Below are 27,892 nucleotides of genomic sequence, written 5' to 3'. Positions count from 1 at the left end.
TCAGAAACCCCATTAAAATATGGCACAATGGAAATATGAGACACAATCTAAATCTTCTCAGAATAAGCCGGGACATGTGAAAAGGGGTTGAATTCTGAGGCTGTCCTGTGAAAAGCGAGACATCTGGTCACCCTATATACCACATATAATATCACACATTATATTATTTTGTGTTATTCTTAAAATCCTATAGAGGGCACTTTGGCTGCGTTTGGTTATGTTGACATATCTAAATAATTCAGCAGGTACATATCTGGAAGGAAACTTTCTTTTTCATTTTTCAATCTCATTGATATTTAAAATATTTATGACATATTTGCTATAGAGCATGCAATAGAACCAGGAAGTAATTTATTTAATGTTCAGGTCAGGAAACTAAATTAAATTGAAATTTCCTGAACTGACTGAATTGAAATGGAATTTGCCCCGAAAACATATATGATGTAATGCAAGATGGCCATTATATTCATTTATTTATTATTCTTTAGGCATTTAGTAGATACATTTATCCAAAGCATTTTTTCATGTCCAATCTATTTGTACAGGACTGAAGCAATGCAGGTTGATGTACAATTCATTGAAAAGCTCCAGAGTACTGTGTATCTTACAGTAATGTCTAAAAAGAACCACAAGATGGCAGACTATAGACACCCCATTTGATCAGTAGGCAAACCCAAATGAGAAATTGCTGTATGTCATTTATATTTCAGATACTGCCGTTTTTTGTGCTGAGCATTCTATTTTGCATGCTTGAATTTTTAGCTACTGCACCAAACAATGAACGTATCAGTGTTCAACAGTGAAACACATTCCCATCACTTTTACAAAGATTTTTTTGGGGACCTGTCCCATAGCAGCAACTTACTCAGGTAGTTTGGGAGGCCTGTGCTCTTGTGCAGCCTATGGGGGTTGAAAAGTTCCAAAACTATTGCCTAGGTACAAATCCGATGTCTTGCTCAGGGACACTTAGACACACCCAGGGCCTGATCGAACCGGCAAACCAGGTGACTGCTCTCCTGAGCCAATGTCACCCCTGGTGAACGTTCCTTCTGCACCCCTCCCCCCACCTCCCACCAAGAAATGTTGTCTGTTCAGTTGTCCACTAACTACTTCAGAATGTCTTTTGGGTTTGTTGTTCTAGAACAGGGGTCACCAACACGGTGCCCGCGGGCACCAGGTCGCCCCCAAGGCCCACATGAGTCGCCCACAGGCCTGTTCTAAAAATAGCACAACTCACTAGAGAGCTGCATCTAAAATTTAATTTTATTCTGTTGCTATTTTTTTTTTATCACACTTGCATTTATATAGATTTAAAAATGACAATATCTTAAAAATATGTTTATTATACATGAAGTTTAGATAAGTTTAGGTGAACTCTGACCTACTCTAGTTCAAAGGTCAGTATTGTGCGCGTGACAAAACAAACTGGTAGCCCTTAGTGTGACTCAGTACCCATGAAGTAGCTCTCAGTTTCAAAAAGGTTGGTGACCCCTGTTCTAGAATGAACAGACCTTTACCACTGCCTAAAAGGTACTGTATGTACTGAATACATGTTAACCATTACACAGGCACCCTAGTGCTCACTGTTTGTGGTTGAGATTTTGAAGGTTGTATTTCGTTTTGATTTCAGTGTTCCGACACCGTGAAAGATGGTAGAAGATGGGACTGAAAGAACACAGAAAACGGAGGCTAAAACAGAACATAATGGAGCCAGCACACCTCAGGCACAGCCAAAGAAGGTAAGGAAATCTCCATGCTTTTCTTCTGCCCATTATGCTACAGGTAACCCAGAGCAGGCCTGTATTAAAGCTTCTGCAGCTAGCTGGAGTTAACCATGGACAACGCTAGAAGCTCATAGTGAGTTTAACCTCTTATGGGTGAATGCGACCTGCACGTTACATCTCCCTTCACAGATGGATGCTACGCTAGCGTTGTATTTGATCGTATGACCGTTTTTCAAGATGATTGGCTGTTGAAGTGCTTTGCGATTCCGAGACATTTCTATGGGTTTTCTATAGGGTGCCTTTGTTATGCCGGGGGGAACAGGGGTGCGGAAAAATGGCAGGTTTAATTTCAAAAGGGGCAGACAGAGCGGAGTCAAAAAACAGACCAGGGTCAAAAACCAGGGGGTACAGATATCCACAAAGCAAAGAAGAGTCCAGGGAAGCAGGCAGGGTTCAGAACCAGAGATCCAGATAAACAAGGGCGAGGGCGAGGGCAAGGGCAAGGGCGAGGGCAAGGAAACAAGGAGGCTAGAACTGGGGGAAGGAATCAAGGGCTCAGGACAAGAAAACAGGACAAGACAAACTAGCAGCGTGCTACTGAAAAGGACAGGTATAAATACACAGGGAAATGAGACAAACTAGGCGGGGCATGGGAGTGAGGGTGGTCTAACAAATAAACTAGACTAGAGAGTAGACAATTGCAGAGAATCAGGAGACGCAGAGATAAGGAGAGACAGGTGCGAATACTTCGCTGAAACTAAGCAAGTAATCAGTGATAGAATAGGGAGGCGGAGTTACAGAACAGAGTAAGTAAGTTAGTAAGTTAGTTAAGTGATTTAAATTACAAATACCCAAAACTAGTGAATGTTAGTTTGTTAGTTTGACAAACATATTAGTGTGTTAGTATAATTAGTACTGTACAAATTCTATGTTAATTGGGATTAGTATATTAGTGCTATGTACAAACATGAAATGGAGAGAAAGCAGGAAGTAAGGAATGCAAGATTGGAAGGAAGGAACTACCGTAAACACCCGAATAGTGGGGCACGCAGACAAGGGACTGACTGGGCTAGTAAACATTCAGACTCAGACATCACAGGGGAAGACGAGTGCAAACTAATGACTATAAACAGAACACCAGACATGAATATGAAAAATAATATATAACAAGAATAACAATAATAAACAATGATAAACTAACAGACAGAACACAGGAACATAACAGCCTTAGTCCATAATGGGCTAAGAGCACTAGACTCAGGGCATGCTGTGTCCTTGAGGCAGGGAGCATTGCTGCATTTGCTGGATCACCTGACTTCACTCTTTTCAGTGAACAGAAACTAGGGGACTGTCAAAGGAAAAGCTCATGTCTTAGCCAGTGGGTTCCACACCACATCCCACACTGCACATTGCTGGTATTTACGCATTGGAAAAAAAAGGTTCTGGCTATGAAGTACATGGACAAAAACTAAAACTGTAAGTAATATTGTAAACATTGCGTGATGAAACAATTTACTTATATTCTCAGTATGCAGTGTTCATTCAGCTGTCACAGAGTACTCTGGAGGAAATTGTGCTCAGTGTTGTACTCAAATTGTCAGTGTTGAAATGACACTAAATATATCACCCTGTTGAAATACACTCAGTGAGCACTTTTTATTAGACTTATGTTTTAGACATATTGGTCCTCTGCTGCTGTAGCCGATCCACTTAGAGGTTTGACACATTGCGTGATCAGAGATGCTCCTCTGCATACCACTGTCGTAATGTGTGGTTATTTGTGTTACTGTCACCTTCCTATCAGCTTCCACCAGTCTGGCCCTTTTCCTCTGACCTCTCTCATTAACAACACATTTCTGCCCGCAAAACTGCTGCTCACTGGATGTTTTCTTGTTTTTCGCACCATTCTCTGCAAAATCTAGAGAATGTTGTGCGTGAAAATACCAGGAGATCATGAATTTCTGAGATACTCAAATCACCCTGTCTGGCACCAACAAGCATTCCACGGTCAAAGATCACATTTCTTCCCTATTCTGACATTTGGTCTTAAAACCAACTGAACCTCTTGACCACATCTGCATGCTTTTATGCATTTAGTTACTGCCACATGATTGGCTGATGAAATATTTGCATTAACAAGTTGGTGTACAGTTCTACCTAAAAGTGGTCACTGAGTGTACATAGCCTGTTAACTAATCATGGGCAGACTTTTATTGCCACTGTCTCCTTATGGGTTTGTGATCTGTTCTTTCCTCACTGCCACATGTTAAACTTCATTTAAAGCTACCAGAAGCCCATTACTATACAGACAGACACACGGACGGCGAGAGAGAAGCTGGAGCCCTGTTTTTGGATCCTCTCTTGTAGGATCGGTTAAATTAAGAGCCTAACCCTCCATGACAGTCTGTCAGTCTGACACTCTTTGCCCCCAGCGTGGTGTGGGGCTGTCGGGTCTGGCCAGCCAGCGACCTCGGTGGAACATTTTGTTCAGCTGTACGCACGACTGGCTATCTCCTGTAGGTTCAGATATAAACACCTATCACTGTCGTTGCACAACCATGTGGCTGTTACTACCATTACAGAAACTCCTGCTACTGCCATTATGGAAACAAACAGCTTTTACTGTCATTACACAAGCATGCAGCTGTTACTACCATTACCCAAACAAACACCTGTTAGTGTCATTACACAAGCACCTGCAACTGTCATTACAGAAACATACAACTGTTACTGTCATTACCCAAGCATTCAGCTGTTACTGTCATTACACAAACATAACTACACAACCCAAACCTGCTTTACTTTGACTTGGAAGTGTATTAATTAATAAAACTGAAGCTTGTTGTTGAACACGCTGCTAGCGAGTATGTGACCAATATACTGCACCTGTACTACATTTATTTTATTATGTACACTGCTAGTGCCTACAGGATAGTTTCACCATCAGAATTGTTCAATTTCAATCATGTTGAACAGTAAGCGCAGCATTTTGGGTTTGTAATGACGTTTGATCATTTCATCTCCTGACGCTTTCTCTTTTTAATGCATTTTGAGAAGTTTTTTTTTTATCCAAAGGGAGGTACGTCTTTCTGCCACAATGACAAATCACTAGGTCATAGGTAATGGATGATTCATGCGCATCTACAGCATGGAGAGGTGTTGCTCTCCCGTGGCTAATGCAAGTGCTCCGGTCACTGGAGACACCTGTAACAAAAGCCTAATTATGTGTGTGTGTGTGTGTGTGTGTGTGTGTACATATTACGGGTTGTCTGTTTCCGTATTCAGAATGTAAGTGTGATGTGTAAGTGGGATGTGAGTTCACATCTTCCTGGTCCTAATGATTCATTCTCAAAATAGGTCAGCTCTAGGCTCGAGCAGACTGACCTTACCCCACCCACATACATTCCAGCACATCTGCGCTTCTGCTAAGAACACCATGGGGAAAGCCAACAGAGTATAGCTTAAATAATAACAAGAGTCTATTTCAATGAATGAATGAATGACTAAGACTACCTTCATTTATGTTCAGGATTCTACTTTCTATAAAAAAACATCTTGTAGATTGTCTTCACCTTTCAAAGTTTTACTCTTCTAAATGTTCAGAATAATTTGAATCCATCAAAAATCTTTGGAATGCTGCCCTCTTGTCAACTCTCTATTTTAACCCCTTTAAGGAAAAAATAATATATTCCCTATTGGGGAGTAAGTGTCCTAGTAAAGAAGATTATGAAAGCAAAAGTGTGTTTTGCCCTGACCATTGATACGTGGGAAAAAATGTTTTTACAGCTATCAATGGATAAAAGACTTAAATAATGAGCTGGTTTGAGCTGGTTTGTTGCTAAGTGTCAGTCTGTGTGTATGTGAGCCTTCCAAAACAAAAGTGTGCCAATAACAGGCATGAAATATATCCAAATTATACCATGTTAGGTGAATGGATGTGTGATGATGGTGATAAGCCACTTTCTCTGTGCTAAGCTCATACCACATGACAATCCGACAAGCATTTATCAGGGATATTGTGCAAAGGCTGCCTGTACATTTTAAATAGTAATGTATCTAAAATGTAATCAAAGTTTAAAATTATGGAACATGACCCAAGTTTCTGCACTGCACTGCACATATAATATTTACAATATTTAGTAGGCTATGATGATGTATACAGGTTTAAATGCTCAGGGCTTTTTCATTGTGTGTAGATTTGCTGTTACATGCTGTATGTGAAATGACCGTTTCACTTTGTGTGGATTGGAGGTTGCATTCTTTATGAAGAATGCAGTTACACAGTTGGATATACAGTATATTGGTGCATTGAGGTCAATTTGCTCAAGGTTACAACTGTAGTGCCTCACCTGACAGCACAATCTCGGAATTGCAAACTCAGTTCAGAAACCATTATAAAGCCTGTGTAAGAGTCTTAGGCACCATAGATTCTCCCTTAGATGTTTCCTTTTTTTCTTTTCTGCATTAGTGTGTCAGTAGAAAAGAGAAGATTTCCAAACATTCACTTTCCAAAAAAGTAAATGTGAGAGAAATGTTTGTATTTTGTTAAATACAGGAACATATGACGTAATGGAGCGTTTTTCAGATAAAACAAATAACTTGAGGCTGTCTGGGATTACCTGGAAGCAAGTGAGACAGCCACAGTCTGCAGAAGAACTACACATTCTCCAATATGTTTGGAACTACGCACCAGCCGGTTTTCTTACAGGACAGAGTGCCTAAGAGAATTGATGCAGTTTTAAAGGTGATGGGTGGTCACAACATATATTGATTTGCCATTTAACTGTTTACTGTGCCTAAGCCTTTCGCACAGTACTGTACAACACCAATCCCCCCATTGTACCCACTACATCACTCTAAGGTACAACAATGCGATTACTCAAATGAATCATAGGATTTCCAGCACAGAAGGAGGTGTATGAAGAAGGCACTATGGACCTGTTTGCTTTCCTCTTCATAAAGCCATGCCCATGGCTATTTATAAATTAATGTGTTTTTCTCATGGATGCCAGTCTACATTAAGAGGACATTTTGGGTGTTTGAAATCAGCAAAGTCTAATTGGTTTCAGTGCTCCAGCTGGTTAGAGGCAAAGACAGGACCAGAAGCCCTCTCATCGACAACCTCTCTCCACCTCTTCCTCCCATCCTCCTTTATCTCTTCATCTTTCTATCCCACTCACCCTCTATTCAAAGAATCAACCCTATCAGTTTCTCCTGTCTACATACCGTAATATCCGTGTTCCAACTATTCCACCAGTTCCTCCTTCCATTCCAAATTCCACCCCCCATCCATTTATCCTCTCTCCCCTAATTGACTGTTCCTAAGCCCTGCCCACTCGAATGTCCTCGATCGAAACGCACCTTCAAGATGGTGCTACCCGTACCATTAAGCCAGCTACTGCAAGAAATAATGTTTCTGGAGATCCGATACCATTTTTTTCAAGCTGACATTCTTCTTGTTTGAGCCGCCAGTGCTTTGATAATGCGGGCAGCCTGTATCGTAGTGGTTAAGGTAAATGACTGGGACCCGCAAGGTCGGTTGTTCTAATCCCGGTGTAGCCACAATAAGATCCGCACAGCCATTGGGCCCTTGAGCAAGGCCCTTAACCCTGCATTGCTCCAGGGGAGGATTGTCTCCTGCTTAGTCTAATCAACTGTACGTCGCTCTGGGTAAGAGCATCTGCCAAATGCCAATAATGTAATGTAATGTAATGTAATAATGACAACATGCGTTCAATGACATGGAAGAAATGCAAAGTGAACAATGGAGTGCAGTCCATAAGTATTTGGACAGCGGTGATGTTCCAAACCGGTTTGGAAGCCTATTGTTTGACCTATGTCTCTGACTTTTTTCTGTGGCTTACTTGACTGTTATTGACTCCTCATGGTGAAAAACACCAATAACAGACTCTAAAGGCAATCAAAGGCCTAGAATCAAGGCTAGATACTGAAAGCTTTCCTTAGATGCGCTAAGGAAGCAATTGAATACACCTGACTAATCAGGAACAGCTGAGAAGTAAACTATCCAATTACTTTTGATCCCCTAAAATGGATGGGCTATGTGTAGTATAAAAAGGATGTAATTTTTACATGGATCACCCAATATGGATGGGCTAAATACCCTCAAATTAAAGGTAACAGTCTGCACTTTAACCTCATATTCATAGTTTCATTTCAAATTCAATGTGCTGGAGTACAGAGCTAAAAGAACAGAGAACATACCACATTCCAAACAATGATGGGCTGCACTGTATGAATATAGGTGTAATTCCATGTCTCACAGCTTGCACACTGTTGCAGAGAACTAAACATGGTTCACACTATCACCGTCTAAAAAAAAAATATTCCTTCCTGATTCTCGATGCAGTTAATGCACTGCATTCTTTTATGTTTGCTGTAGTGGTTCTTACCCATAGAACTGTACTGGCTTGGATCAGGAATCATCTCTGTGTGACCTCATTGCCATTGAGATTACTTGTAAACGGCTTGTCTGTGATCCTGCAGTGTAGCTGGGCGGTCTCGCGGGGGGGGGGGGGCGGGTTTCGGAAGCGTTTGTTTAATCCGACACCCAGCCCCCACAAGGACATATCCGAGCATCCTGATTGGCTGTTTCCCATCGCAGGAGCAGATGTGCCTGCCATGAAAACCTTCCTGGCCTTCTACTGCCCTCTTCACTCAGACAAACGGGTGCTGCTCTCAACAAGGCAAACCGTTCCCCAACGTTAGCTAACATTTGTAAACAAGTTTACTTCTTTTTCTGTTTACTGCTAACTTTAGTTAGCACTTGCTAATATTCTAAAAAAAGTAGTGCACAATATATAGTAATGGCTGCCGAATGAGAGAACCTCAAGGGAGGTTAGTTAACAATCATGTGCCTATAGAAGTGAATCTTAATACAGGTAATGCTTACCGGTAACTTACAAAAAAAACTCCTCCGGTGATCTTCACTCTCATTGTGTCCATCTTGAAGATATTATTATATTATTATATAATATTATATATTATATTATTGGCATTTGGCCGACGCTCTTATCCAGAACGACGTACAGTTGATTAGACAAAGCAGGAGACAATCCTCCCCTGGAGCAATGCAGGGTTAAGGGCCTTGCTCAAGGGCCCAACGGCTGTGCGGATCTTGTGGCTACACCGTGATTAGAACCACCAACCTTGTGTGTCCCAGTCATTTACCTTAACCAACCACTAAGCTACAGGCCATCCCTATGAAAGCAGTCAATGTTCAATGGCGGCTGCCATGAAGGATCAGCAATCCGATGTTGTATTCATGAAGGGCAGCCTTGAAGGGGATATACAGATATACTTTATTGAACTCGGGTGAATCTGCACCTATATCCCTGGCGGAAGTTGCTGAGGTAGTCAAAAAGCTCCTCAGTGGCAAGTCGCCGGGTGTAGATGAGATTCGCCCTGAGATGCTGAAGGCTCTGGACATTGTTGGGCTGTCTTGGCTGACACGCCTCTTCAGGGTCGCGTGGAGATCGGGGACAGTACCTGTAGAGTGGCAGACCGGGGTGGTGGTCCCCATTTTCAAGAAGGGGGACCGGAGGGTGTGCTCCAATTACCGGGGTATCACACTCCTCAGCCTCCCTGGGAAAGCTTACTCTAGGGTACTGGAAAGGAGGCTCCGACCGACGGTCGAACCTCGGATTCAGGAGGAGCAATGTGGCTTCCGTCCTGGCCGTGGAACAGTGGACCAGCTCTTTACCTTGGCAGGGTTGCTGGCGTGGGAGTTTGCCCATCCAGTCCACATGTGCTTTGTGGACTTGGAGAAGGCTTTCGACCGTGTCCCCCGGGGAACCCTGTGGGGTGTACTGCGGGAGTATGGGGTACCGGGGCCGTTGTTACGAGCCATCAGGTCCCTGTATAACCAAAGTGAGAGCTGTGTCCGCATTCTCGGCACAAAGTCAAGCACGTTTCCGGTGGGTGTTGGACTCCGCCAAGGTTGCCCCTTGTCACCGGTCCTGTTTGTGGTATTCATGGACAGGATCTCAAGGCGCAGCCGAGGTGAGGAGAGTGTCCGGTTTGGTGACCTCAGAATCGCATCTCTGCTTTTTGCGGATGATGTGGTTCTGCTGGCTTCATCGGACCGTGACCTTCAGCACGCACTGGAGCGGTTTGCAGCCGAGTGTGAAGCGGCCGGGATGAGAGTCAGCACCTCCAAGTCCGAGGCCATGGTTCTCTGCCGGAAAACGGTGGATTGCTCCCTCCGGGTTGGGAACGAGTCTTTGCCCCAAGTGAAGGAGTTCAAGTATCTTGGGGTCTTGTTCACGAGTGAGGGTAGAAGGGAGCGTGAGATCGACAGGCGGATCGGTGCAGCGTCAGCAGTAATGCGGGCGTTGCACCGGACCGTTGTGGTGAAGAAGGAGCTGAGCCGGAAGGCGAAGCTCTCGATTTACTGGTCGATCTACGTCCCAACCCTCACCTATGGTCACGAGCTTTGGGTAGTGACCGAAAGAACGAGATCGCGTATACAAGCGGCCGAAATGAGCTTCCTCCGTAGGGTGGCCGGGCTCAGCCTTAGAGATAGGGTGAGGAGCTCGGACATCCGGAGGGAGCTCAGAGTAGAGCCGCTGCTCCTTCGCATCGAAAGGAGCCAATTGAGGTGGTTCGGGCATCTCATCAGGATGCCTCCCGGGCGCCTCCCTTTGGAGGTTTTCCGGGCTCGTCCAACTGGGCGGAGACCCCGAGGGAGACCCAGAGCCCGCTGGAGAGATTATATATCTCTCCTGGCCAGGGAACGCCTCGGGATCCCCCAGGAGGAGCTAGAATGCGTTGCTGGGGAGAGGGACGCCTGGAATACCCGACTTTGCCTACTGCCCCCGCGACCCGACTCCGGATAAGCGGGTGACGATGGATGGATGGATGGATGGATGGATGGATGACTTTATTGAACCCAGTAGGGTAATTTGTCCTCTGCATTTGGCCCATCCTAGTTACTTAGGAGCAATACAGCACCACAGTGCAGCTCCCGGGGACCAATCCAGTTCTGAGGTGCCTTGGTCAAGGGCAGTGGCTGGAGTGCACCTAACCGGACATGCATGTCTTCGAGTGTGGGAAGAAACCAGAGTGCCTGGAGTAAGCCTGTGCAAACACGGGGAGAACATGCAAACTCCACGCAACAGAGGATCTAGCCAGCCATGGTTCAAACCCAGAACCCTTCTTGTAGAAACAGTGCCACTATGCCACTGTGCCGCTCAAATGCAAATGTGTGTTGGGATTATAATTCCCGCTGCTTTCCTGAACCGTAAGAACCCCTTGGGGGGGCCCCGGACCTCTTTCGCATCACTCAGACATGACGTGAGCATGTCCCAGTTACATCGCTAGATTTCGCCTAGAGCTATCCAGGGAAGGAACCTTGCTCAAGGACACCGTGATGCCTTATCTGGGATTCGAGCCCTTGACCCGATGGGTCCATTGCCGTGATATCGGTCTGTAACCATAGTGATGTGCCATTGGAGCTGATCTACTTGTTCTTTTTTTCTCTCCTCAGGTGAAGCTCAGTTTCCCTCTGGTATGCGCTGCTTTCTTCGGTGCCTTGGGCTCCTCCTACCTCTACGGCTACAACCTATCAGTGGTCAACGCGCCAGCCTTGGTGAATACCCGACCCGTGCCTTTACAAACACTAACTACCATTGACTCATGACTGTCAATGACTGACACATTAATTTAGCCTTCACTAGATGGGTGTATTATTGTTTTAGAATTAGCTACTGTCCTGGATCCGCAGACTTGGGTGAAATATGGAATTGTTTTGGATTCAAATGCTGTGCTCGATTAGTCTTGCCTAGTGTAATTGAGCCAACCCAGAAGACCAGAAGGCAGGGGTTTGCACTTTTTGAGAGGATATTGTAGGTTTCTGTACACCAGACAAGCTCAGTGAAGTGTAGAAAATTATTTCAATCCAAAACAATTCTGTATTTGACCTAGGTGTACACCACAGTGAGTCAACCAAATAAATTGTTACTTCATGTGTTCAGGTTTTTCTATCTGCAGATCACTGTGGCCCACAATATGGCCATTCACCTGTGATATGGGTCTCAGGATGAATTGTGCAAATGCTTTGGGAAAAAGACAGACATGGTACATGTAAACATTTGTTTTTAAATTATGCCAATTTAACTTCCATTCCATTTCTTATTGCACAAGTTATTGACCCCCTTGGGTAACAGAATGCATGTAATGTTCTCTGCTCTCTAAATTGATATTTCACACCCTGCTGGGGAAATGTAGGGAAGTGAGATGGCCATGTGCGTTCATTATATTATAATAGCTGTTTAATGATGCTTGAAGTTTTGAGTTAGGTAAGAGAGTGTGGGCCTTTTAAGAATGTGTCTGTGAGCTCTTTTGAAGGGCAGATCTCCAGAGCACTGGCATCATGTTAGGCCAATTGTTTATGCATGAATATTCAAACATAATTGAGCAATATCACGTGAGAGGGAGACTGTTATACTGTATATCAGCATGGCTGTGATTTGGTTGTAAATAATCAGTCAAGTTGATAGGCATTATAGCAGCACAAGTGGGCTTCTATACAATAGTTGTACTAGCCTATAAACTATTAATGAAGTGATGATTGACGCAACAGATTGATTTGTTTATTCATTTCCACCAACAAATATAGTTTTTTTGCTAGCGATGTATCAATTAGAATGTAAATAAAGGCGAGTAATATTATGTTGCAGTAAATAATTCCAGTGGTGTTGTTCTGTATGTCAGAAAGCATGGAATGCCTCTTGTCCAATCAAATTACTCAACTGGAACTGTTGTATAACATAGACATAAATATAGACCAGAACAGACCATTCAGCTCTGTTCAACCCATCAGTATTGGGAATAATCTTGCACTGTGTGCTTCTAGGTGACCTGTCAGACTGTCCCACACAATGACACCGTGGAACTGACTGAAAAGCCAAACTTGATATCATTGCTCAATTCAAATTTAACTAATTTCCACCTCTGAGAGAAGGGGGCGGGGGGGCTATGCTATTCTGTGTGTAGTGTGTGCTGATGGATTTCTTGCATCATATTGCATCATATCACATCCTCCTAGTGGCTTTTCCGGGGGTGGTATTACCCCCATATCTGCCTGGAATGGTCCCCAGGCCCTCACTTTTCGCCCATGCTGGCTTATTAACCTACTGTTAGGAAACTTTGGAATATTATTATTTTCTCTGTTCGACCATAAGCACTACAAAGCACTGTTGCTGCTTGTGCTCAGGGGAAAGGAACATGTAAAACGAGCAAGGTGGTTTTGAAGGCGTGTATATCGAAAGTATCGTTCTTGGCAAGTGGAGCCCTGATTCTCCTTAGACACCCCCACCCCTCCCTTCCTCACGTAGGCCCTTGTTTCCACAGCAGCATCACTCCACAGTGTTTAATTAGATCCTGCTGCAGAATTGGGCCTCTGCCCAGCTATGTGAGTGCTGGAGTAGAGGCTTTGCCAAGCTTTCCTGAAATTCGCTTCTTCCGCCCCCAACACCCCCCCCCACCGCAGTAACCCCTGCCCCCTAACCCCATTTTTTGGCATCCTCACCCACACCATGGCAGGCTGAATGCCTGGCACAGAAACAGGGTATGCCTTTCATATCAGGCTATGATCTGAAGCTTTTCGTGTCGCTTCATATGAAATGTTGCTTCAGGAAGATTTCCGTGGGCAAGAAAGACGCGTAATAAATACTTTATATACACTTTATAAATGAGTAATAAGGAAAGTCTAGGCCCCATGATAGTGGATATGCATTATGTATTGCAATATAACATGCTTTCACTTTTACACTACTTCTACATTACTACTTGTAGCTGTCAGTGTAGATGCTAATACTTCCTAAAGTAATAGTACCATGTATATTAGTACTATATAAATGGTTGTTAAAGCTATCATGTCACAATTCAGCTAAAATTTGAAACATTCCAATTGTTTGTGTTCTGGTGTTACAGGAGCCGGCTCCCACTTTGGATCTTATTTCATTCTAATCATTGCAGTGCAGGTCCACCAGCATATGTCTGAAGAGATGAGTAGAGGCCTGCAATTCCCCTGATATTCCATAGCTGTCAGCTTGTGTTATGAGTCATACCTTCATACCAGTTTTAAATCGAGGCGTGCCGGAGCACAGCTGTGTATTTACAAGGAAGGTAGTGCCATGAAAACGTACATAGCTCATACACAGAACACGGCATTAGGTCTAGCATGACAGCATTATGGAGATAGATTATCCGTAATGAGATAGACTGTGGGCTACGGAACCTGTAATTGCATTTGACGGCATTCTCCCCATGGGACTTGCCGGGATTTACGGACTACATCACGGCGACAGCGGTAAACAGGATAGACTACGCTCAGCTGAATCCCGGTTTAATTTTTCTCCCGGTGTCTGACCGAGATGGACGGTAGTGAACTATTTTTGCGAAATTTAAAACGCTGATAGGACACCACTGTTTTTGAGGCATTATCAGGGTCATTTCAGCTCTGACATTTTATGCTGTTTGCTTCACCCAGAGGCCCGCTTTGTGAAATAGGTCACCCTGGTGCGAGATGCTCTTTCAGGTGGCGTTTAATTTCCTCTGTGGAGCAACAATAGGAAACACTGAATAATGAGATGAAGAGAACAGAGACATTTGACCATGGAGGAGGCTAGGGGAGGGTAAAAAAATGCCCTGTAACTTACACAAAATACTTTTTTCAATGTTTCCTCAGAAATTATATATAAAACCCAAGAGTAAATGTCGTGATAGCGTATGCTGTCACGGTGAGATTTATTCCACTATATTCTCAGTTTTTTATTTGGTCAAGCCTAGTCACTGCTACTGCACTCCCTGGCCCTTACAATGGCTCCATATGCCCATATGTTTTCAATGGCACTTAAATTTGTTCATGTCTCGTGGGTGCCTGATATTTTCACCAGTACGTGATACGATCTCACATACTCCCACCCGCCCAGATACATTTTAATGAATATATGAAACTATGTCTTTGAACACCAGCAGAGGCTCATTAAAAGTGCATCAGTTCCTCTTCTCCAAAACCGCAAAAGCCAAGGGGTCACCCAGACATGGCCTGTGTGTAAGTCCATGTCCCATAATGCAGTGTGTAGTGAGTTTGAGGTGAGAATGCTCTGGTAACCTGGAGGTCCCCAGCGACAGGCTGGCTACATGGCTGAGTGGCTTATGGCCTGTCTCCTGGATAATGTAGGTCACATCAACCCCCCACACACATACAGACACACACACACACGCACCACCAGCACACATACCAACCACCCACACACAGACACACGTGCAGGCACATAGACACACACACAGAAATACAGACACACACACCACACATACATACATACATACATATACATATGCACACATGCACAGTTTAATTCTTTATTTAGGTCCAAAAGTCTATTCACAAAATACATAAGGGCTCAAATATACTTCCTTTACAATCTAATGTCCTTCACTTGAGGAGTAGAAAGTATAGCAGGAGGATATATAAAACAATATGCAGAATAGAACATCATTTTGCAACTGACTGCATTAACAACGGCAGTTACAACGAGATGGTGTGAAAGAATTTCTCTTGTACTTGCATCTGCAGCAAGGATCCAACCACCATCTTGCCTCCCACACACACACCACGCACATACACACACACACATACAGACACACGCATGCAAGCACATACAGGCACACACACACAGACACGCACACACAGACGCAAATACCGGCATACATACACACACACACACACACACACACAGACACTCATGCACGCACATACAGGCATACATACACACTCACAGACATTCACACACAAGCACATAAAGGCATACACACACACACGCACACACATGCACACACACAGGCATACATACACACAGACACACACAGACACACATACTCACCCATACAGGCATACGCACACAGAGACACGCAAACACACGCACACACACAGACACACACACATGCACATACAGGCATACATACACACACACACACAGACACACACGTACAGGCATACACACACACTGGGCAGGGAGAAGCTCAGAGCCGGGCAGCTGGGAGAGACAGAGGGATGCAGACAGACAGGCACTGGACCGTGGGGAGGGTGCAGGAGCATTTGAGGGCAGCTGAAATCTGACGAATTAGTTTCCTGTTCACCCGCAGAACGTCTGGGCTGTCACACAAATAGAAAGGATTTCATCCCGTCGATGTTCTACCTCACCCATTCAAATCTCTTTTCTTTTTTGCCGGGGGTTGATACTGTATTTCGGCATTGTGCTACATTGATCTGCCATTCTCAGATTAGGGCGATTGTGAGGAATTACATTTTGACTGCTGAAAGCACCTTGACTTCTATTTATTTTCTGTTATGAATCATCCAAAGATTTCAGAGTACTGCTTGAGTGAAGCATTTAGTTGTTTGACCTCTATCTGAACGGTTTCCAGCCTTCAGTCTCTGCCAGAGCAATGCTATTGATGGTCTCTTGACAAATAGATTTAATAGCCCATTATTAACATTCTGTGTTCAGCACTGTCTGATTATTTTATCTTTGTCACTCTCACTCATTCTGTTTTCTGTAAGTAAGGTTACCTTTATGTATTCGTTTGGTAAAGCTTATCATGCTGCTCATGAGGAGAATTATCAGAATTCTGTGTGGGTGGAGTGGGGGTGGATTGGTCACCTGATAAAATAACCATGCTTAAGGAGGTTGTTTCAGAGCCCTGGAAGATTGAATTGCAATGTGGAAATGTTCAGTCGACCATAATGTACTGTTAGTGCAAGGACAATTGCTGTACGATATGGTGTGAGGGCTTTTTCTATAATGTCTTCTGGCTTTTTGGGATTTTTTTGTACAACTGTGTATTTTCAAGACAGGAGCGTCAAAATTCAAACTGTATTTCTCTCTCCCTCCCTCTCTTTCCCATCCCTCCCTCCTTCTCTTTCACCTCTCCCGCTTTTTCCCCTCCCTCCTTCTCTCTTACCCCTCCCCCCACTCTCTCCCTCCTCTCTCTCTTTCCCCTCCCCCCTCCCTCTCTCTCCACTCCCTCTCTCTCCCCTCCCTCGCTCTCTTTCCCCACCCTTGTGCTCTCTCTTTCCCTCTCTTTCCCTTCCTCCCTCTTTCCCCTTCATCTCTCCCTCTCTTTCCCCTACCCTCTCATCCCCTCCCTCTCTCTCTCTTTCCCCTCCCTCCCTCTCCCCTTCCCCTCTCTCTTTCTCTCCCTCTCTCTTTCCCCTCCCTCCCTCTCTCTTCCCCTGCCCCTTCGTCCCTCTGTCTTCCCCATCCTCTCTCCCCTCCCTCTCCCTCTCTCCCCTCCCTCCCTCCCTCTTCCCCTGCCCCTCTAACTCTCTGTCTTCCCCACCCTCTCTCCCCTCCCTCTCCCTCTCTCCCCTCCCTCCCTCCCTCTGTCCCTCGCTCTCCGCAGTACATTAAGTCCTTCTATAACAGGACGTGGATGGAACGCTACGGTGAACCTGCGCTCGGGGAGACTCTAACCCTACTCTGGTCCATCACCGTTTCCATCTTCGCCATTGGAGGGCTCCTGGGGGCGCTCGTTGTCTCCCTGCTCATAAAGGTCCTGGGCAGGCAAGTTCTTAATACGCTCCCCCCTTTCTCCCCCACTTTCGCAATGTCCACTCCTGTTTTCATCGGCACTGAAACCTCTGCTATCCATCTGGAAGAGATGGAAACCTAATGAACCTAAACTATTTTCAAATAAGAAAGCCTAAAAAAATATGATATAATATATCATTGGATAAACCCAAAGTTTCACTTCAATTTGTTACCCGTATTATGTGTAATAAATTGATGTAAAATTTTCAGGTTTATCCAATGAAGCTTTTTCTTTTTTTTTCAGTGTACCAACTTTTGAAAACTCTGTTCTGTTAAATGAGCCTTTACAAACTCGGTTCAGTGAGTTCAGAAACTAATTTCAGTAACTGCTGAAGTTACCAGACTGTTATGAAAACATTCTTTTAATTGTTAGTCAAAGTGGTGGACAAGTATAATCCAGGCCAATCATAACTCGATTTATGTTTTGTCATAAACAGAGTTTATAAGTTATATGTTTAAATGTTAATGATTTGAAAAGTCCTGGTAGTGTGACCTTTCCGATTAGGACTAAATAATGAAAAACTGTCTGGGTAACCTAAATGATTCCTAGGTAGGGCACTGTTCTCAAACTCTTGAGCAAGGTCCTTAACCTTCATTGCTTCAATATGTCCAGTCCAGTCTGTATGTATTTAGACAGTTGGTACAATTTAGATTAATCCAGCACATTGGGTTTGAAATGAAACAAAACATGTGAGGTGCAGACTGTCCCCTTTGATTTGAAGGTATTTGATGGGTTGCTTATAGGAATCACATCCCTTTTCATACATAGTCATGCCCATTTCAGGGGACCAAAAGTAATTGGGCAGTTGGCTTCTCAGCTGCTTCTGAATAGTCAGGTGTATTCAATCACTTCCTTAGTGGTTTCCTTAGGTTTGATTATCACGTCTTGACTCTTGGCCTTTGATTGCCTTTGTAGTCTATTGGTGTTTGTCAACGTGAGGCCCAGAGTTCTGCCAATGATAGTCAAGGAAGCCATTATGATGCTGAGAAATAAAATACAAAGTCAGTGTCATAGGCTAAACAGGCTTTTCAAAATAAACTGTTTGGAATATTATTAAGACTGCACTGTAAATGAAGGCTATGTAAAAAATGTTAAGTGTGTAAGTCAGCCTGGATAAGAGTGTCTGTTAAATGGCCATACTGTAATGCAATGGCAAGAGATTGTCATCTGATCGATAGCAGGGAAGAGGTTTTTAGAATTACAGTTAAAGAGCATCTGGAACGGTAAGATTTGCTGTCTCAGCTGGTCTGGAAGGTTATGGGCTAGCTCAGTAGTACGGAAGAACTGAACATCACTCAGTCTGAATGTTGAGGTGAAGGACCTGGGGACAATACAGGCCTTAATTACCTTTCAGTACGCAATTGTGCTTTGCGCTAGTTTAATGGGTGTGAACCACAGGGCCTGAATGTCTGATATGTTACTGTGAACCTCCGGGCACCTCAGTGGAAAATAATGAACGGCTTCCAATCAATCAAGACAAGGGAAGTGACTGTGAAGAGAGGGGTGATACCTATGGAGAGAAACGTGCTCTGAAAGGATTTTATAAAAGCTCAAAAGCATCGAAAGCTTGTAAAGACGAGCACAAAACCATGAACAGAAGGCTTGAACCGTAGAATAAGAACAGTACCTTGGCTGATCTCTGACTGTGGGGCTCATTCGTGCTCTAGAAAAGAGTCATAATATAGACACAAAGTGTGGGGCCAATCCATGCCCTAAAACAATGCCTTAACGCATACCAGACTGTGGGGCCCATCCATGCACTAGAAAAGAGACACAAACCGGTGCACTAGAAAAGTGGTGAGGATGAGTCAGGACGGTAGCCCAACTTTCTTGACTTTTTAGAAGAATAAGGTTGTTGTTGTGCAGATTCCATTTAAGGTTAATGCATAGTCAGATTTTCTTTTGTTTGCTTTTTGGAGAATGACTAGATGACAGCAGCAGCAGCAAGGCCATTTATCTTCGTAAATCCCCCCCTATTTTTACATTTAAAATGAACTCCAATACACACACAAAAAAAAAAGTGGAAGCTGCACACCTGTGGAAAAACTCAAAAATGATCCTCCTTAATCAACAGCTGGTGAGCAGACAGTGTGGGGATTACCTGTGAAACCTCAAGGAAAATACAAAATGGCACTATGTTCCACACATACCTCACTGGGGCCATTCAGAAGGAGGTTCAGAGAACTTAATTAACTACCTCTTAATGCAGTGTTCTTCAAATCTGGTCCGGAAGGGCTGTATCGCTGTTTTAACTTCAACGATGTAATCAACTGGCTTTTATTGATCGTGCTGAGTAACAACAAAAAACGGCCGGCTTTGCGGAACCAGTGCTGAGGATCCCAGTTTTGAAACTGTTGATATCCTAACCACACCTTGAGTACACTCGGGAGCGAGCGTTCTTCTGCATCATGTCATGTGACACTAGTGCCGCTAAACAGAAGAGTAAAATGTGTCGTCATGTTGTCATGTGTGCAGTCTGAGTACTGTTTATCAGACATTCGTTTTGCCTGATTAGCCGTTTGTGATGACAATGCCTTTCTCAGCCATGACCCATACACCTTTGTATCGAAAGTGGCTTAAATACACATGGGTAGACTGATTTTAGTATCCTCGCTCTCTGTGGAGTATGTGTGTGTGTGTTGTGTGTGTAATTAGTATTATGAATGATACTTTGGGACTTCCTTGCCCCCAATGGGTTCCCCATTCATCATTTGAGAGGGTAGTTGGTCTGTAGTGCATTATCTCCTTAATGTACCCAGAGGTCTCTGACAGGTTCCCTATTGCATTTAATTGCCAGTGCCCAGCTCTGGCATCTGTTTAGCGCTAATTAGAGGCGTTCACAGATGAAGATAGATCGACTCGGGAATCGCCTCTGGAAGTGCCCCTGGAAGCTTCTGGAAAACCTGACGATGCATCAGCCACTAACCACCACCCACACTCTCACGCAAACCCTACCCCCTCTCAGACCCTTCCCCCTAGGGGCAGACATGTCTCTAAAATGCACGTCACATGGAGCATCATTAAATACGAATTCTCACCGCATAGACGCTGTTTGTCTGTATTTGCCACTGCCGGGAGCACGGATGCGGACTGATGGTGCTGCCGATGCTAACAGCAGGCTAGCACAGGTACCAGAAAAGCGCTACTTTATTTCAGGGATGTGGTCATGGTTCAACTGGCCGCCTAGGAATTCAGGTAGGTGGATGATGGGCCGGTCTAATTTTGGGCATTGATCACAATTCCCAAATCACCTCCCCATCCCACACACGCCCATCCAGTCTATTCACTGTTCAACACAATGGATGACACAACCCCCACATCTTCCAGAGAGTGAGGATTCTCTGGGAAAACAATAGCTTTTTGAGAGATTATTATTTTGCCAACATTCTAAAAATCTCTTGCATATACTTACCGGCACTAAACACTTTTATCTCTTCTCTTGCTCCACTGAATTTTGCTGTAAAAAAGATTAAAAACCTTATTGAAGACTATTATAAAATGAGTTCATAGCTGTTTTCATGATCATCATTGCTTTGATCATTGTTATGATTAGATCCCTTTATTGTCCTCAAGGGAAACATTATCATGCTAATTAAAGGGCTTGTTAAGAACATTTAGACATCCACAACAAATACAATGGCCTACTTTAAAATCCAGTTATGCCAGCTTAACCAGCTTGAAAATTTAGCTACACTGGCCTAGCTGGGTATGAGCTTGGTCAACCAGCTTGGCCAAGCTGGTCAAAAAGCTGGTCTAGCTTAGTATGAGCTGCTCAACTAGCTTGTGCTGGTAGCTTGTCTAAGCTGGTAGCTACCAGCTGTTTCAAAACATAGCTTCAGCTGGTCAAACCATGTCAAGCTGGGAGCTGGCCTGAACTGGTCAACCATTCACCGGCTGTTTCAAAACTAGCCTGAGCTGTTTTTTTCAGCAGGGTGTATTATTTGATTCAACTTCCTCACAAAAGGTAACATATAAGTACATACTGTAAGGACAGTTATCATCCTTCCCTTATGTAACCCACTTATTCCTGGTCAGGATCGCAAGATGGCTGGAGCCTATCCCAGCATCCCTCGCAAGGCAAATACATATTTCAGTGTTCAGTCATCATATGTTTATATTTTGTTTGTTTGTTGATCTAATTTGGGGGATGAGCAGCTGGCCCTAATTGGAACCACACCTTCCCATCGCCATACAGCTGTTCTCTGTGTGCAAACACACTGATTCGAAGGGATGACTCATCACCCTCTCTCCACATTTAAATGCTGAGCTGTCTGTAGTTCTATTAAAGAACTGGGTTGTTAACTGCGTTTTAAACTGTTCCTTGAGGACCATAATCCAAGCTGCTGGCAGGGAAATAGCTACAGTAGGTGCTGTCATTATGCTGGGAGAAGCTTCATATTCAATATCTAAATCTTACTCAAGTCAAATGTGTGACTGGCAGCTCCTTAATGTGAGTCACAGTTGAGAGGCTGTGTTTGAGAGCTGGAAATGGACTGAAATGGAATTTCATCAGCTGAAATGGTTTTAAGCTTTTAATGTATTGCAAGGGGAGAGTGAGAGACTACAGAGGTTACATTGCAGCATTGTTGCATTGTGTGTGTGTTACAAATACCACAGCCTGGAGTGAGTTATTGCCTTTATGAAATGGTTATAAAATGTGATAATATAGATATTATAGACACAATACAATTAAAATTATTTTTTCTTAACAAAGCTAGCATTAGTGAACAAACGAGAGTTTATGACTTTGTGGGGCACAGGAATGTCTCTCCTTATAATGGCCAGGTATCTCCAAGAAGAAAATTATTTTATCAGTAAGTCCAGTACTTACTCATACAAAGTGGTCAAGCATGAACTGAATGACTCCGCCATTTCATAATCATAAGTGTCTTCCTAATATATCAATTATCCTACCTCTGATTGGTGAGAGCAGAATATAAAAACATACAAAATTCTATCACTGATTGGATGTGTTAGCATATAGAAAAATATACAAAGTCAATGATTGGTTAGACCGTGTCATATATCATGCATAGTAGATGCACAGTGACCCCTAGCCTTCAAAGGCACACAAACAGTTCCAATAACTATTTGATCTTCCCGAGTAGTGTTGTTTCTGAATTCAAGATGAAGTGTCTCTTCTGTCGCTCAAGCAATAAGAATGGGCCATATATCCTGGAGCCAGGGGGTCAGAGGCCACAGGCCTGCAAGTGTCATAGAGAGAAGACAGACACAGAAAGACACACGTACTCACCCTCACACAGATCTAAGCTATGTTTTGTCTCCTGGTTGACATCGGCTGAATGAGAGAGAGACACCACGTAGAGATAGAGAGGGCTCAGGAATGCAGGGCCTCTGCAGACTACTGTTTCTCTGTTTGTCTAACTGCTTAGAGAATACCAAGTTTTAAATATTAAATTAATATATACATATAGAGATCTCTTCTCTATTCTCAACGATTACACTAGTGTGAAAAACACCCGGCTAGCACCCTCACCATCACCTTATAGATGTTTATTTGTACATTCCCAAACACTGAAAAATTGTCCAACATTGGTGGCGTCACGTTGCGTGGGTCTACTCGTTTTACGATTTAGAGAAGGCCGTTTCTCGGTGTGGCGAGCGCTTTCTTGCAAGTCCTGGGCAACACTGTTGCAAGCTGATTGATACACATTATGCGGTTCTTCATTTTGACTTGAAGAACTGCTTAGCTGCGGAGTGATAATTGAAATGGAAAGGTAAACAAGCATTAGAAGCTGCTTCTCATTGTTTTAGTACACCCCCTCAGACTCTTGGGCTTGGTCATCTTGTCGTGAGCCACGGACCCCTTGCCGAGCTTGAGGTGTCTCAGGGACGAACTCTCTTTTCCTTTAAGTACTCCGAACGTCCTGGAGCCCTGGTAAATTCTACTGAACTTCCAGCCCAGTCTCGAAGTGAAGGGTGTGATGCAAATCTGGTATACGATTTCCTGTATTCACTGTATTCCTCTAAGAGAACCTTTATCACATATGATTATAGTAAGATATACTTTATCATAATCAGTCAAAAGAATAGAGTTATACAGCTGACAGGTTAAACATCATCTTTCAGTTTGCTAATCACATACAAGTTCCATATACCCCTTTAGCTCTTTCTAATTTACCTTTCCACCAGATGTTAAATTCAAGGTACACCCCTCAAATACCCATCATCCTCTTTGGCCTCCCCCTTAATGGAGATAAAAGCTACTGAACTTCCATTAATACAATGGGTACGAACACCCCTAAAGTCTACTACTTATTTATATCGTATATTGTATCTTTCTAAAAAATAAAAGACATAAAAATGAAAGGAAACTTATAACTTTTAAAAAGAAAAGACATAAAAATGAAAGGAAACTTATAACGTTGAACTTCTATGTACTACTTTTCCTACTTTTACAAGTAATATAGATTATAATTACCACCCATGCCCTAAATATAGCCATCTCGTTTTCCACGGGATTTGATCCCTCCTCCTTGCCGTTGATGAGCTCTTTGAACAGCTGCATTGGTTTGGGAATCTGGGGCAGGATCAGGACCCAGACTTTCGAAAGACGTGACTTTGCTCCAGTCTCTGGCTCCAATGCCGCAGATGTCCTTGGTGACAGCCTTCACCTACACTTCGTACTTCTCCTGCCTGTTGGATGGGATGTGCACTGGTATGTCTTCGAACACGTCGGGGGTTTTGCAGCTGCAGCATATGCCTCTCCTCACTGACACTGAGGTTAGGGGGGGAGGCTTCAGGTTCTTGCGTGGGTCCAGCAGGTCGTAAAAGGCCTTTAACTCTTCCACCAGCTTTTCTGTATGATGAGGGATGCGCATGAACACCTCTTCGACATCAGTCCCGCTGCCACAACTCTTGGGCTGAGTCCGCACCGCGTATGTCACTCCTCTCTCCATATCCATATCCTGGAGTGGCGCGCAGAGGGAGCGCGCCACTCCAGCTTGACTACAGCTGTCCTGCGTTGCTCTTTCTTCAACAGCCCGTAGATATCTTCAACAGCAAAATTCTAAGATGCTCTTTGCTTCTTTTTCTTCTTCTTTTTTCAGCCTTTTTTCATGTCTAAAAGCTCACTCCTTATATATCCTTAACTCGTATAAAAGTGTACCTTTTTTTGATAAGAAATGTCCCCAGTATACCGAGTGGGAAGACATTTATCTCTTATGCAACTTTTTTAATGAGCCTATTCATCACTGTTATTTGTCTCCCTGTCATAATCTCTCCTTGGACTCTCTCCAAACTTTGACTTCATACAAGCCAGCAGTTCCCTCCACCATCTCAACACACTCTTCAGGTGCCCCTCTCCGCGGCGCCTTAAGGGATCTACAAAGGACATCCAGCTAATAGCTGAGTGTAAATCATCCCCCAACTCCTCTACAGTCAGTCCTTTGAATCTACCCAATACATGATTTGTGCTATAATCAGGAAGGCCCTTAAAGCCTCTTAATCTTCTTTCGGTATTGACATCCCTTCCGTTTTCGTTATCTTTTTGCTTTAGCCAGGCATTGTGCTCCTCCCCTGTAGGCTTGGGGTATTCCCCGACTGCTCACTCAGCATGTTGAATCTCCTCCAAGGTCATGCTGGAACTCATTCTATGCATGGCCTCAGTCAGAACATTAACCTTGCTCCTTAGTACTCTAAATCTAAGTACCCCGACTACAGACTCCTCCACTGACAATTATGGCTGCTCATTAGCTCTGAACCACATATTTTTCCTCTTACAGGCGTTCTTGCTACCACCTCAATGGCATGTCCAAGGGGTTAACAATGCATTCCTGCCTGTCCCATCCCTGTCAATCTCTCATCAGGGGGGCCTAGGGCCGGTCCTCGACAATCTATCTCATACCACATGCACACCGTCAGTGATTTTTACATCAGCATTAAAATGTTCTGTTAATCTTCTAATGATGTAAGTAATATATTAATAATATTCCTGTGATCTCACACCTTAATGGACTAACTATCCCATTTTTGAAACATTTTTTGTTAATGTGTGTTAAATTGTACTGTGAATCATAGGGCTCTTGGTTAATTTCCTCCTTGTATTTCAGAAAGAGTATATTAAGATCAAGAGGTCGCACTCACTGACCCAGTGGTACTGCTGGGTTTCAGCTCAAGTTCTCCCTAGACTTCACAAGGCTGGTACTGTCTGCTTTGCTGTTTAATAATGAACTCAAGGTGGCACACTATCCCTTTGCTCCTCTCTCTATCCTTGTCGCTCTCACTCTCTCTCTTTCCTCTCTCCTTTTTTCTCTTTCACAGTTCTAAAGCTTAAACAGATATACTGCATGCAGTACTGTTGAATGTTTAAATGCTTTGAATTGTTCAGGTGAATACCTCAGAATATGGAGCTAATACAGGGTAGTTCTAATACAGGATGTACGCTGCTTTGAGATGTGTAAACAGAATAAGGTTTCAAAAGAAAGCTGATCTATCATTTGGTATGTAGGGTTGTGTCTACAATGCTGCCAACAGAGATTATTTTGCCTTGGCAGATACTAAGGCCTACATTAACACTGAGATTTCTCCTCTGCCTTTGGAGCTAAATTTCTATTTGATCAGCTCTATAAAGCAACTTATCTTTTTATTATCTTCAATAGAATATTCGTATGAAAACTGTCTGACCTGATGTTGAAAAGCACTTTTATTGTATTTTTTTGCAAGCTTTTAAAAAAATTATATTTTGGCCTCGACCTTCAAGGTGTATAAGGAATGCAATCTTGAAGAAACGGGGGGGAGACAGACACATATTCAATTTCCACATAATAAAATACATCTCACATCTTTCTGCTTAGGCTCACCTCAGCCAGCGACAAAAGGAGAGAGAAAATACAAATGTTTGAAAAGATGTCTGGAGCTTTTTTACCATGCGACATTTGTCATTTGACATTTTTTACCATTGTGACATAGGATCCGCTACACTTGCCACTTTCATGACCAACGATTCAGAAGCTGAAAGTTTTCCATTGCTCCTGAGAGCCATGGAATTCCTATAACTCCTATAATTAGAAGTTTAAATTAAGTGAACTTGAGAAGACAAGGTGTTTGAACTGTGTGAACAAGTCAACAAGTCTTCTCAAATTCACTTAACTTAAATTGCAGTGAGAACACGAACTTTTTTCAAATCAAAGCAAGAAGAATGAAGCAAGATTCTCACTATTAACACTGAAATCATATCTGAACGAGTGGTATAGGCCAGAATTATTTTCTTTGGAGGCCGGTGTCAAGCCCACAGTTAGGCCTTGGCTTGCCTCATTCAGGGTGACTCACAGTGACAATACATTATTTGTATCAGTCGATATTTACACAACATATTACAGTTAAGCAATTTTGCTGAACTGCAGTGCCCTGTTTGGGATTTGAAGGTTGAGCCTTTCAGTGGATAGAGACACCCTGTTTTACCCCCACCACTGGGTTCTATCTAGCCATGAGAATGTGTGAAATGGCACCAATAAAGAACTGGATGTGTTGTTCTTGCTTTCGAGGCAGACAGTTCATCATCAATCAGTCATGAAGATTGGCTTAATTTGGTGCTCTTGACAAAAGATATGGAGTAGATCTACTCATTGTGTGGACTGCTGAAAAATTATAACATTTAAACTCAGGAAAGGCACGTAATGACAGAATTCAGAGATAAAATAATTTTGTTATCAGAGACCCATTCATTGGAATCAATTCTACTGTGAGGAATAAATAATTTATCAGTTTAGAATAAATTTGCACACACAGCCACACATATGCTCTCTCATGTGAATGAACAAACACACACACTCACACGTACATTGCAAATCTGTGTTTGAACATATAAAATCTATTGCTTCAACATAATGACCACCCTTCACTGTAAAGTTGTCTGGATGGCATCAAGTTGCATGTTTAAAAATGACACCTGAATATCCACTTTTCTATTTAGACTTTTAAATAACCCTGGATAGATGGTCATAACCCTACAACTTATTATTGAGTGCTTTCATTTATGGTTCTGTACCTTTTTTGCCTTACATCTTTTCTCATGAGTTCAAAGTGGAGATACTCTATCTTTGCGAGTATGTGCCCTTGAAGGGTTTTTGGATCAAAGTCAGTAGAGCAGTCACCTGGGGCTGCAGAATAAACATGGCCTGACCCTTTTGGGCCAATTGTGTATTCAGGCTGAATCCTCATTGAATCCCCAGTGAATCCTCAGAGGGTTAGGTGAACTGAAATATATTGGTGTAACTATTTCAGCATTAAGATTCAGATAGAATCTCATATACAAGCCAGGATATTGGCCAAAAGAATATGCCAAAATATTGGGATTGCCACTCTTGATAACAATTAAGAAGAAATGCTGTATTTAGTCAACAACACAGACAGTAATTTATATGTTATGTTCAAACATATAGGTAAGCTACGCTTTTTAAGTAGACCTTACTTAAACTTTTAAACTTTTTTAAGTAGACCTTTCCTTGAACTTGCAGTCTCTTTTGAAGGTGACCTGAGCATGCGTATTGGATGTGTTAATCATGTACCTACAGCTTGCTCAGAGAGAT

At 43.2% G+C, this 27,892-nt stretch overlaps 1 protein-coding gene across 2 annotated transcripts in view; it reads left to right on the top strand.

Moving 5' to 3' along the window:
• slc2a9l2 (solute carrier family 2 member 9, like 2) overlaps window positions 1-27,892 on the top strand; it is a 158,170-nt gene that overhangs the window by 21,045 nt on the left and 109,233 nt on the right. For both annotated transcript variants that reach the window (XM_061251989.1, XM_061251990.1), the window contains 3 exons: window positions 1,631-1,739; window positions 11,230-11,331; window positions 17,154-17,314. In XM_061251989.1, the coding sequence (XP_061107973.1) occupies window positions 1,650-1,739; window positions 11,230-11,331; window positions 17,154-17,314 (353 nt within the window). In that variant the 5' untranslated portion in view covers window positions 1,631-1,649. The remainder of the gene's footprint in view (window positions 1-1,630; window positions 1,740-11,229; window positions 11,332-17,153; window positions 17,315-27,892) is intronic.

The sequence above is a fragment of the Conger conger genome, chromosome 8 (assembly GCF_963514075.1).
Source record: "Conger conger chromosome 8, fConCon1.1, whole genome shotgun sequence".
NCBI lineage: Eukaryota > Metazoa > Chordata > Actinopteri > Anguilliformes > Congridae > Conger > Conger conger.
This window is presented reverse-complemented; position numbering and strand designations above follow the sequence as displayed.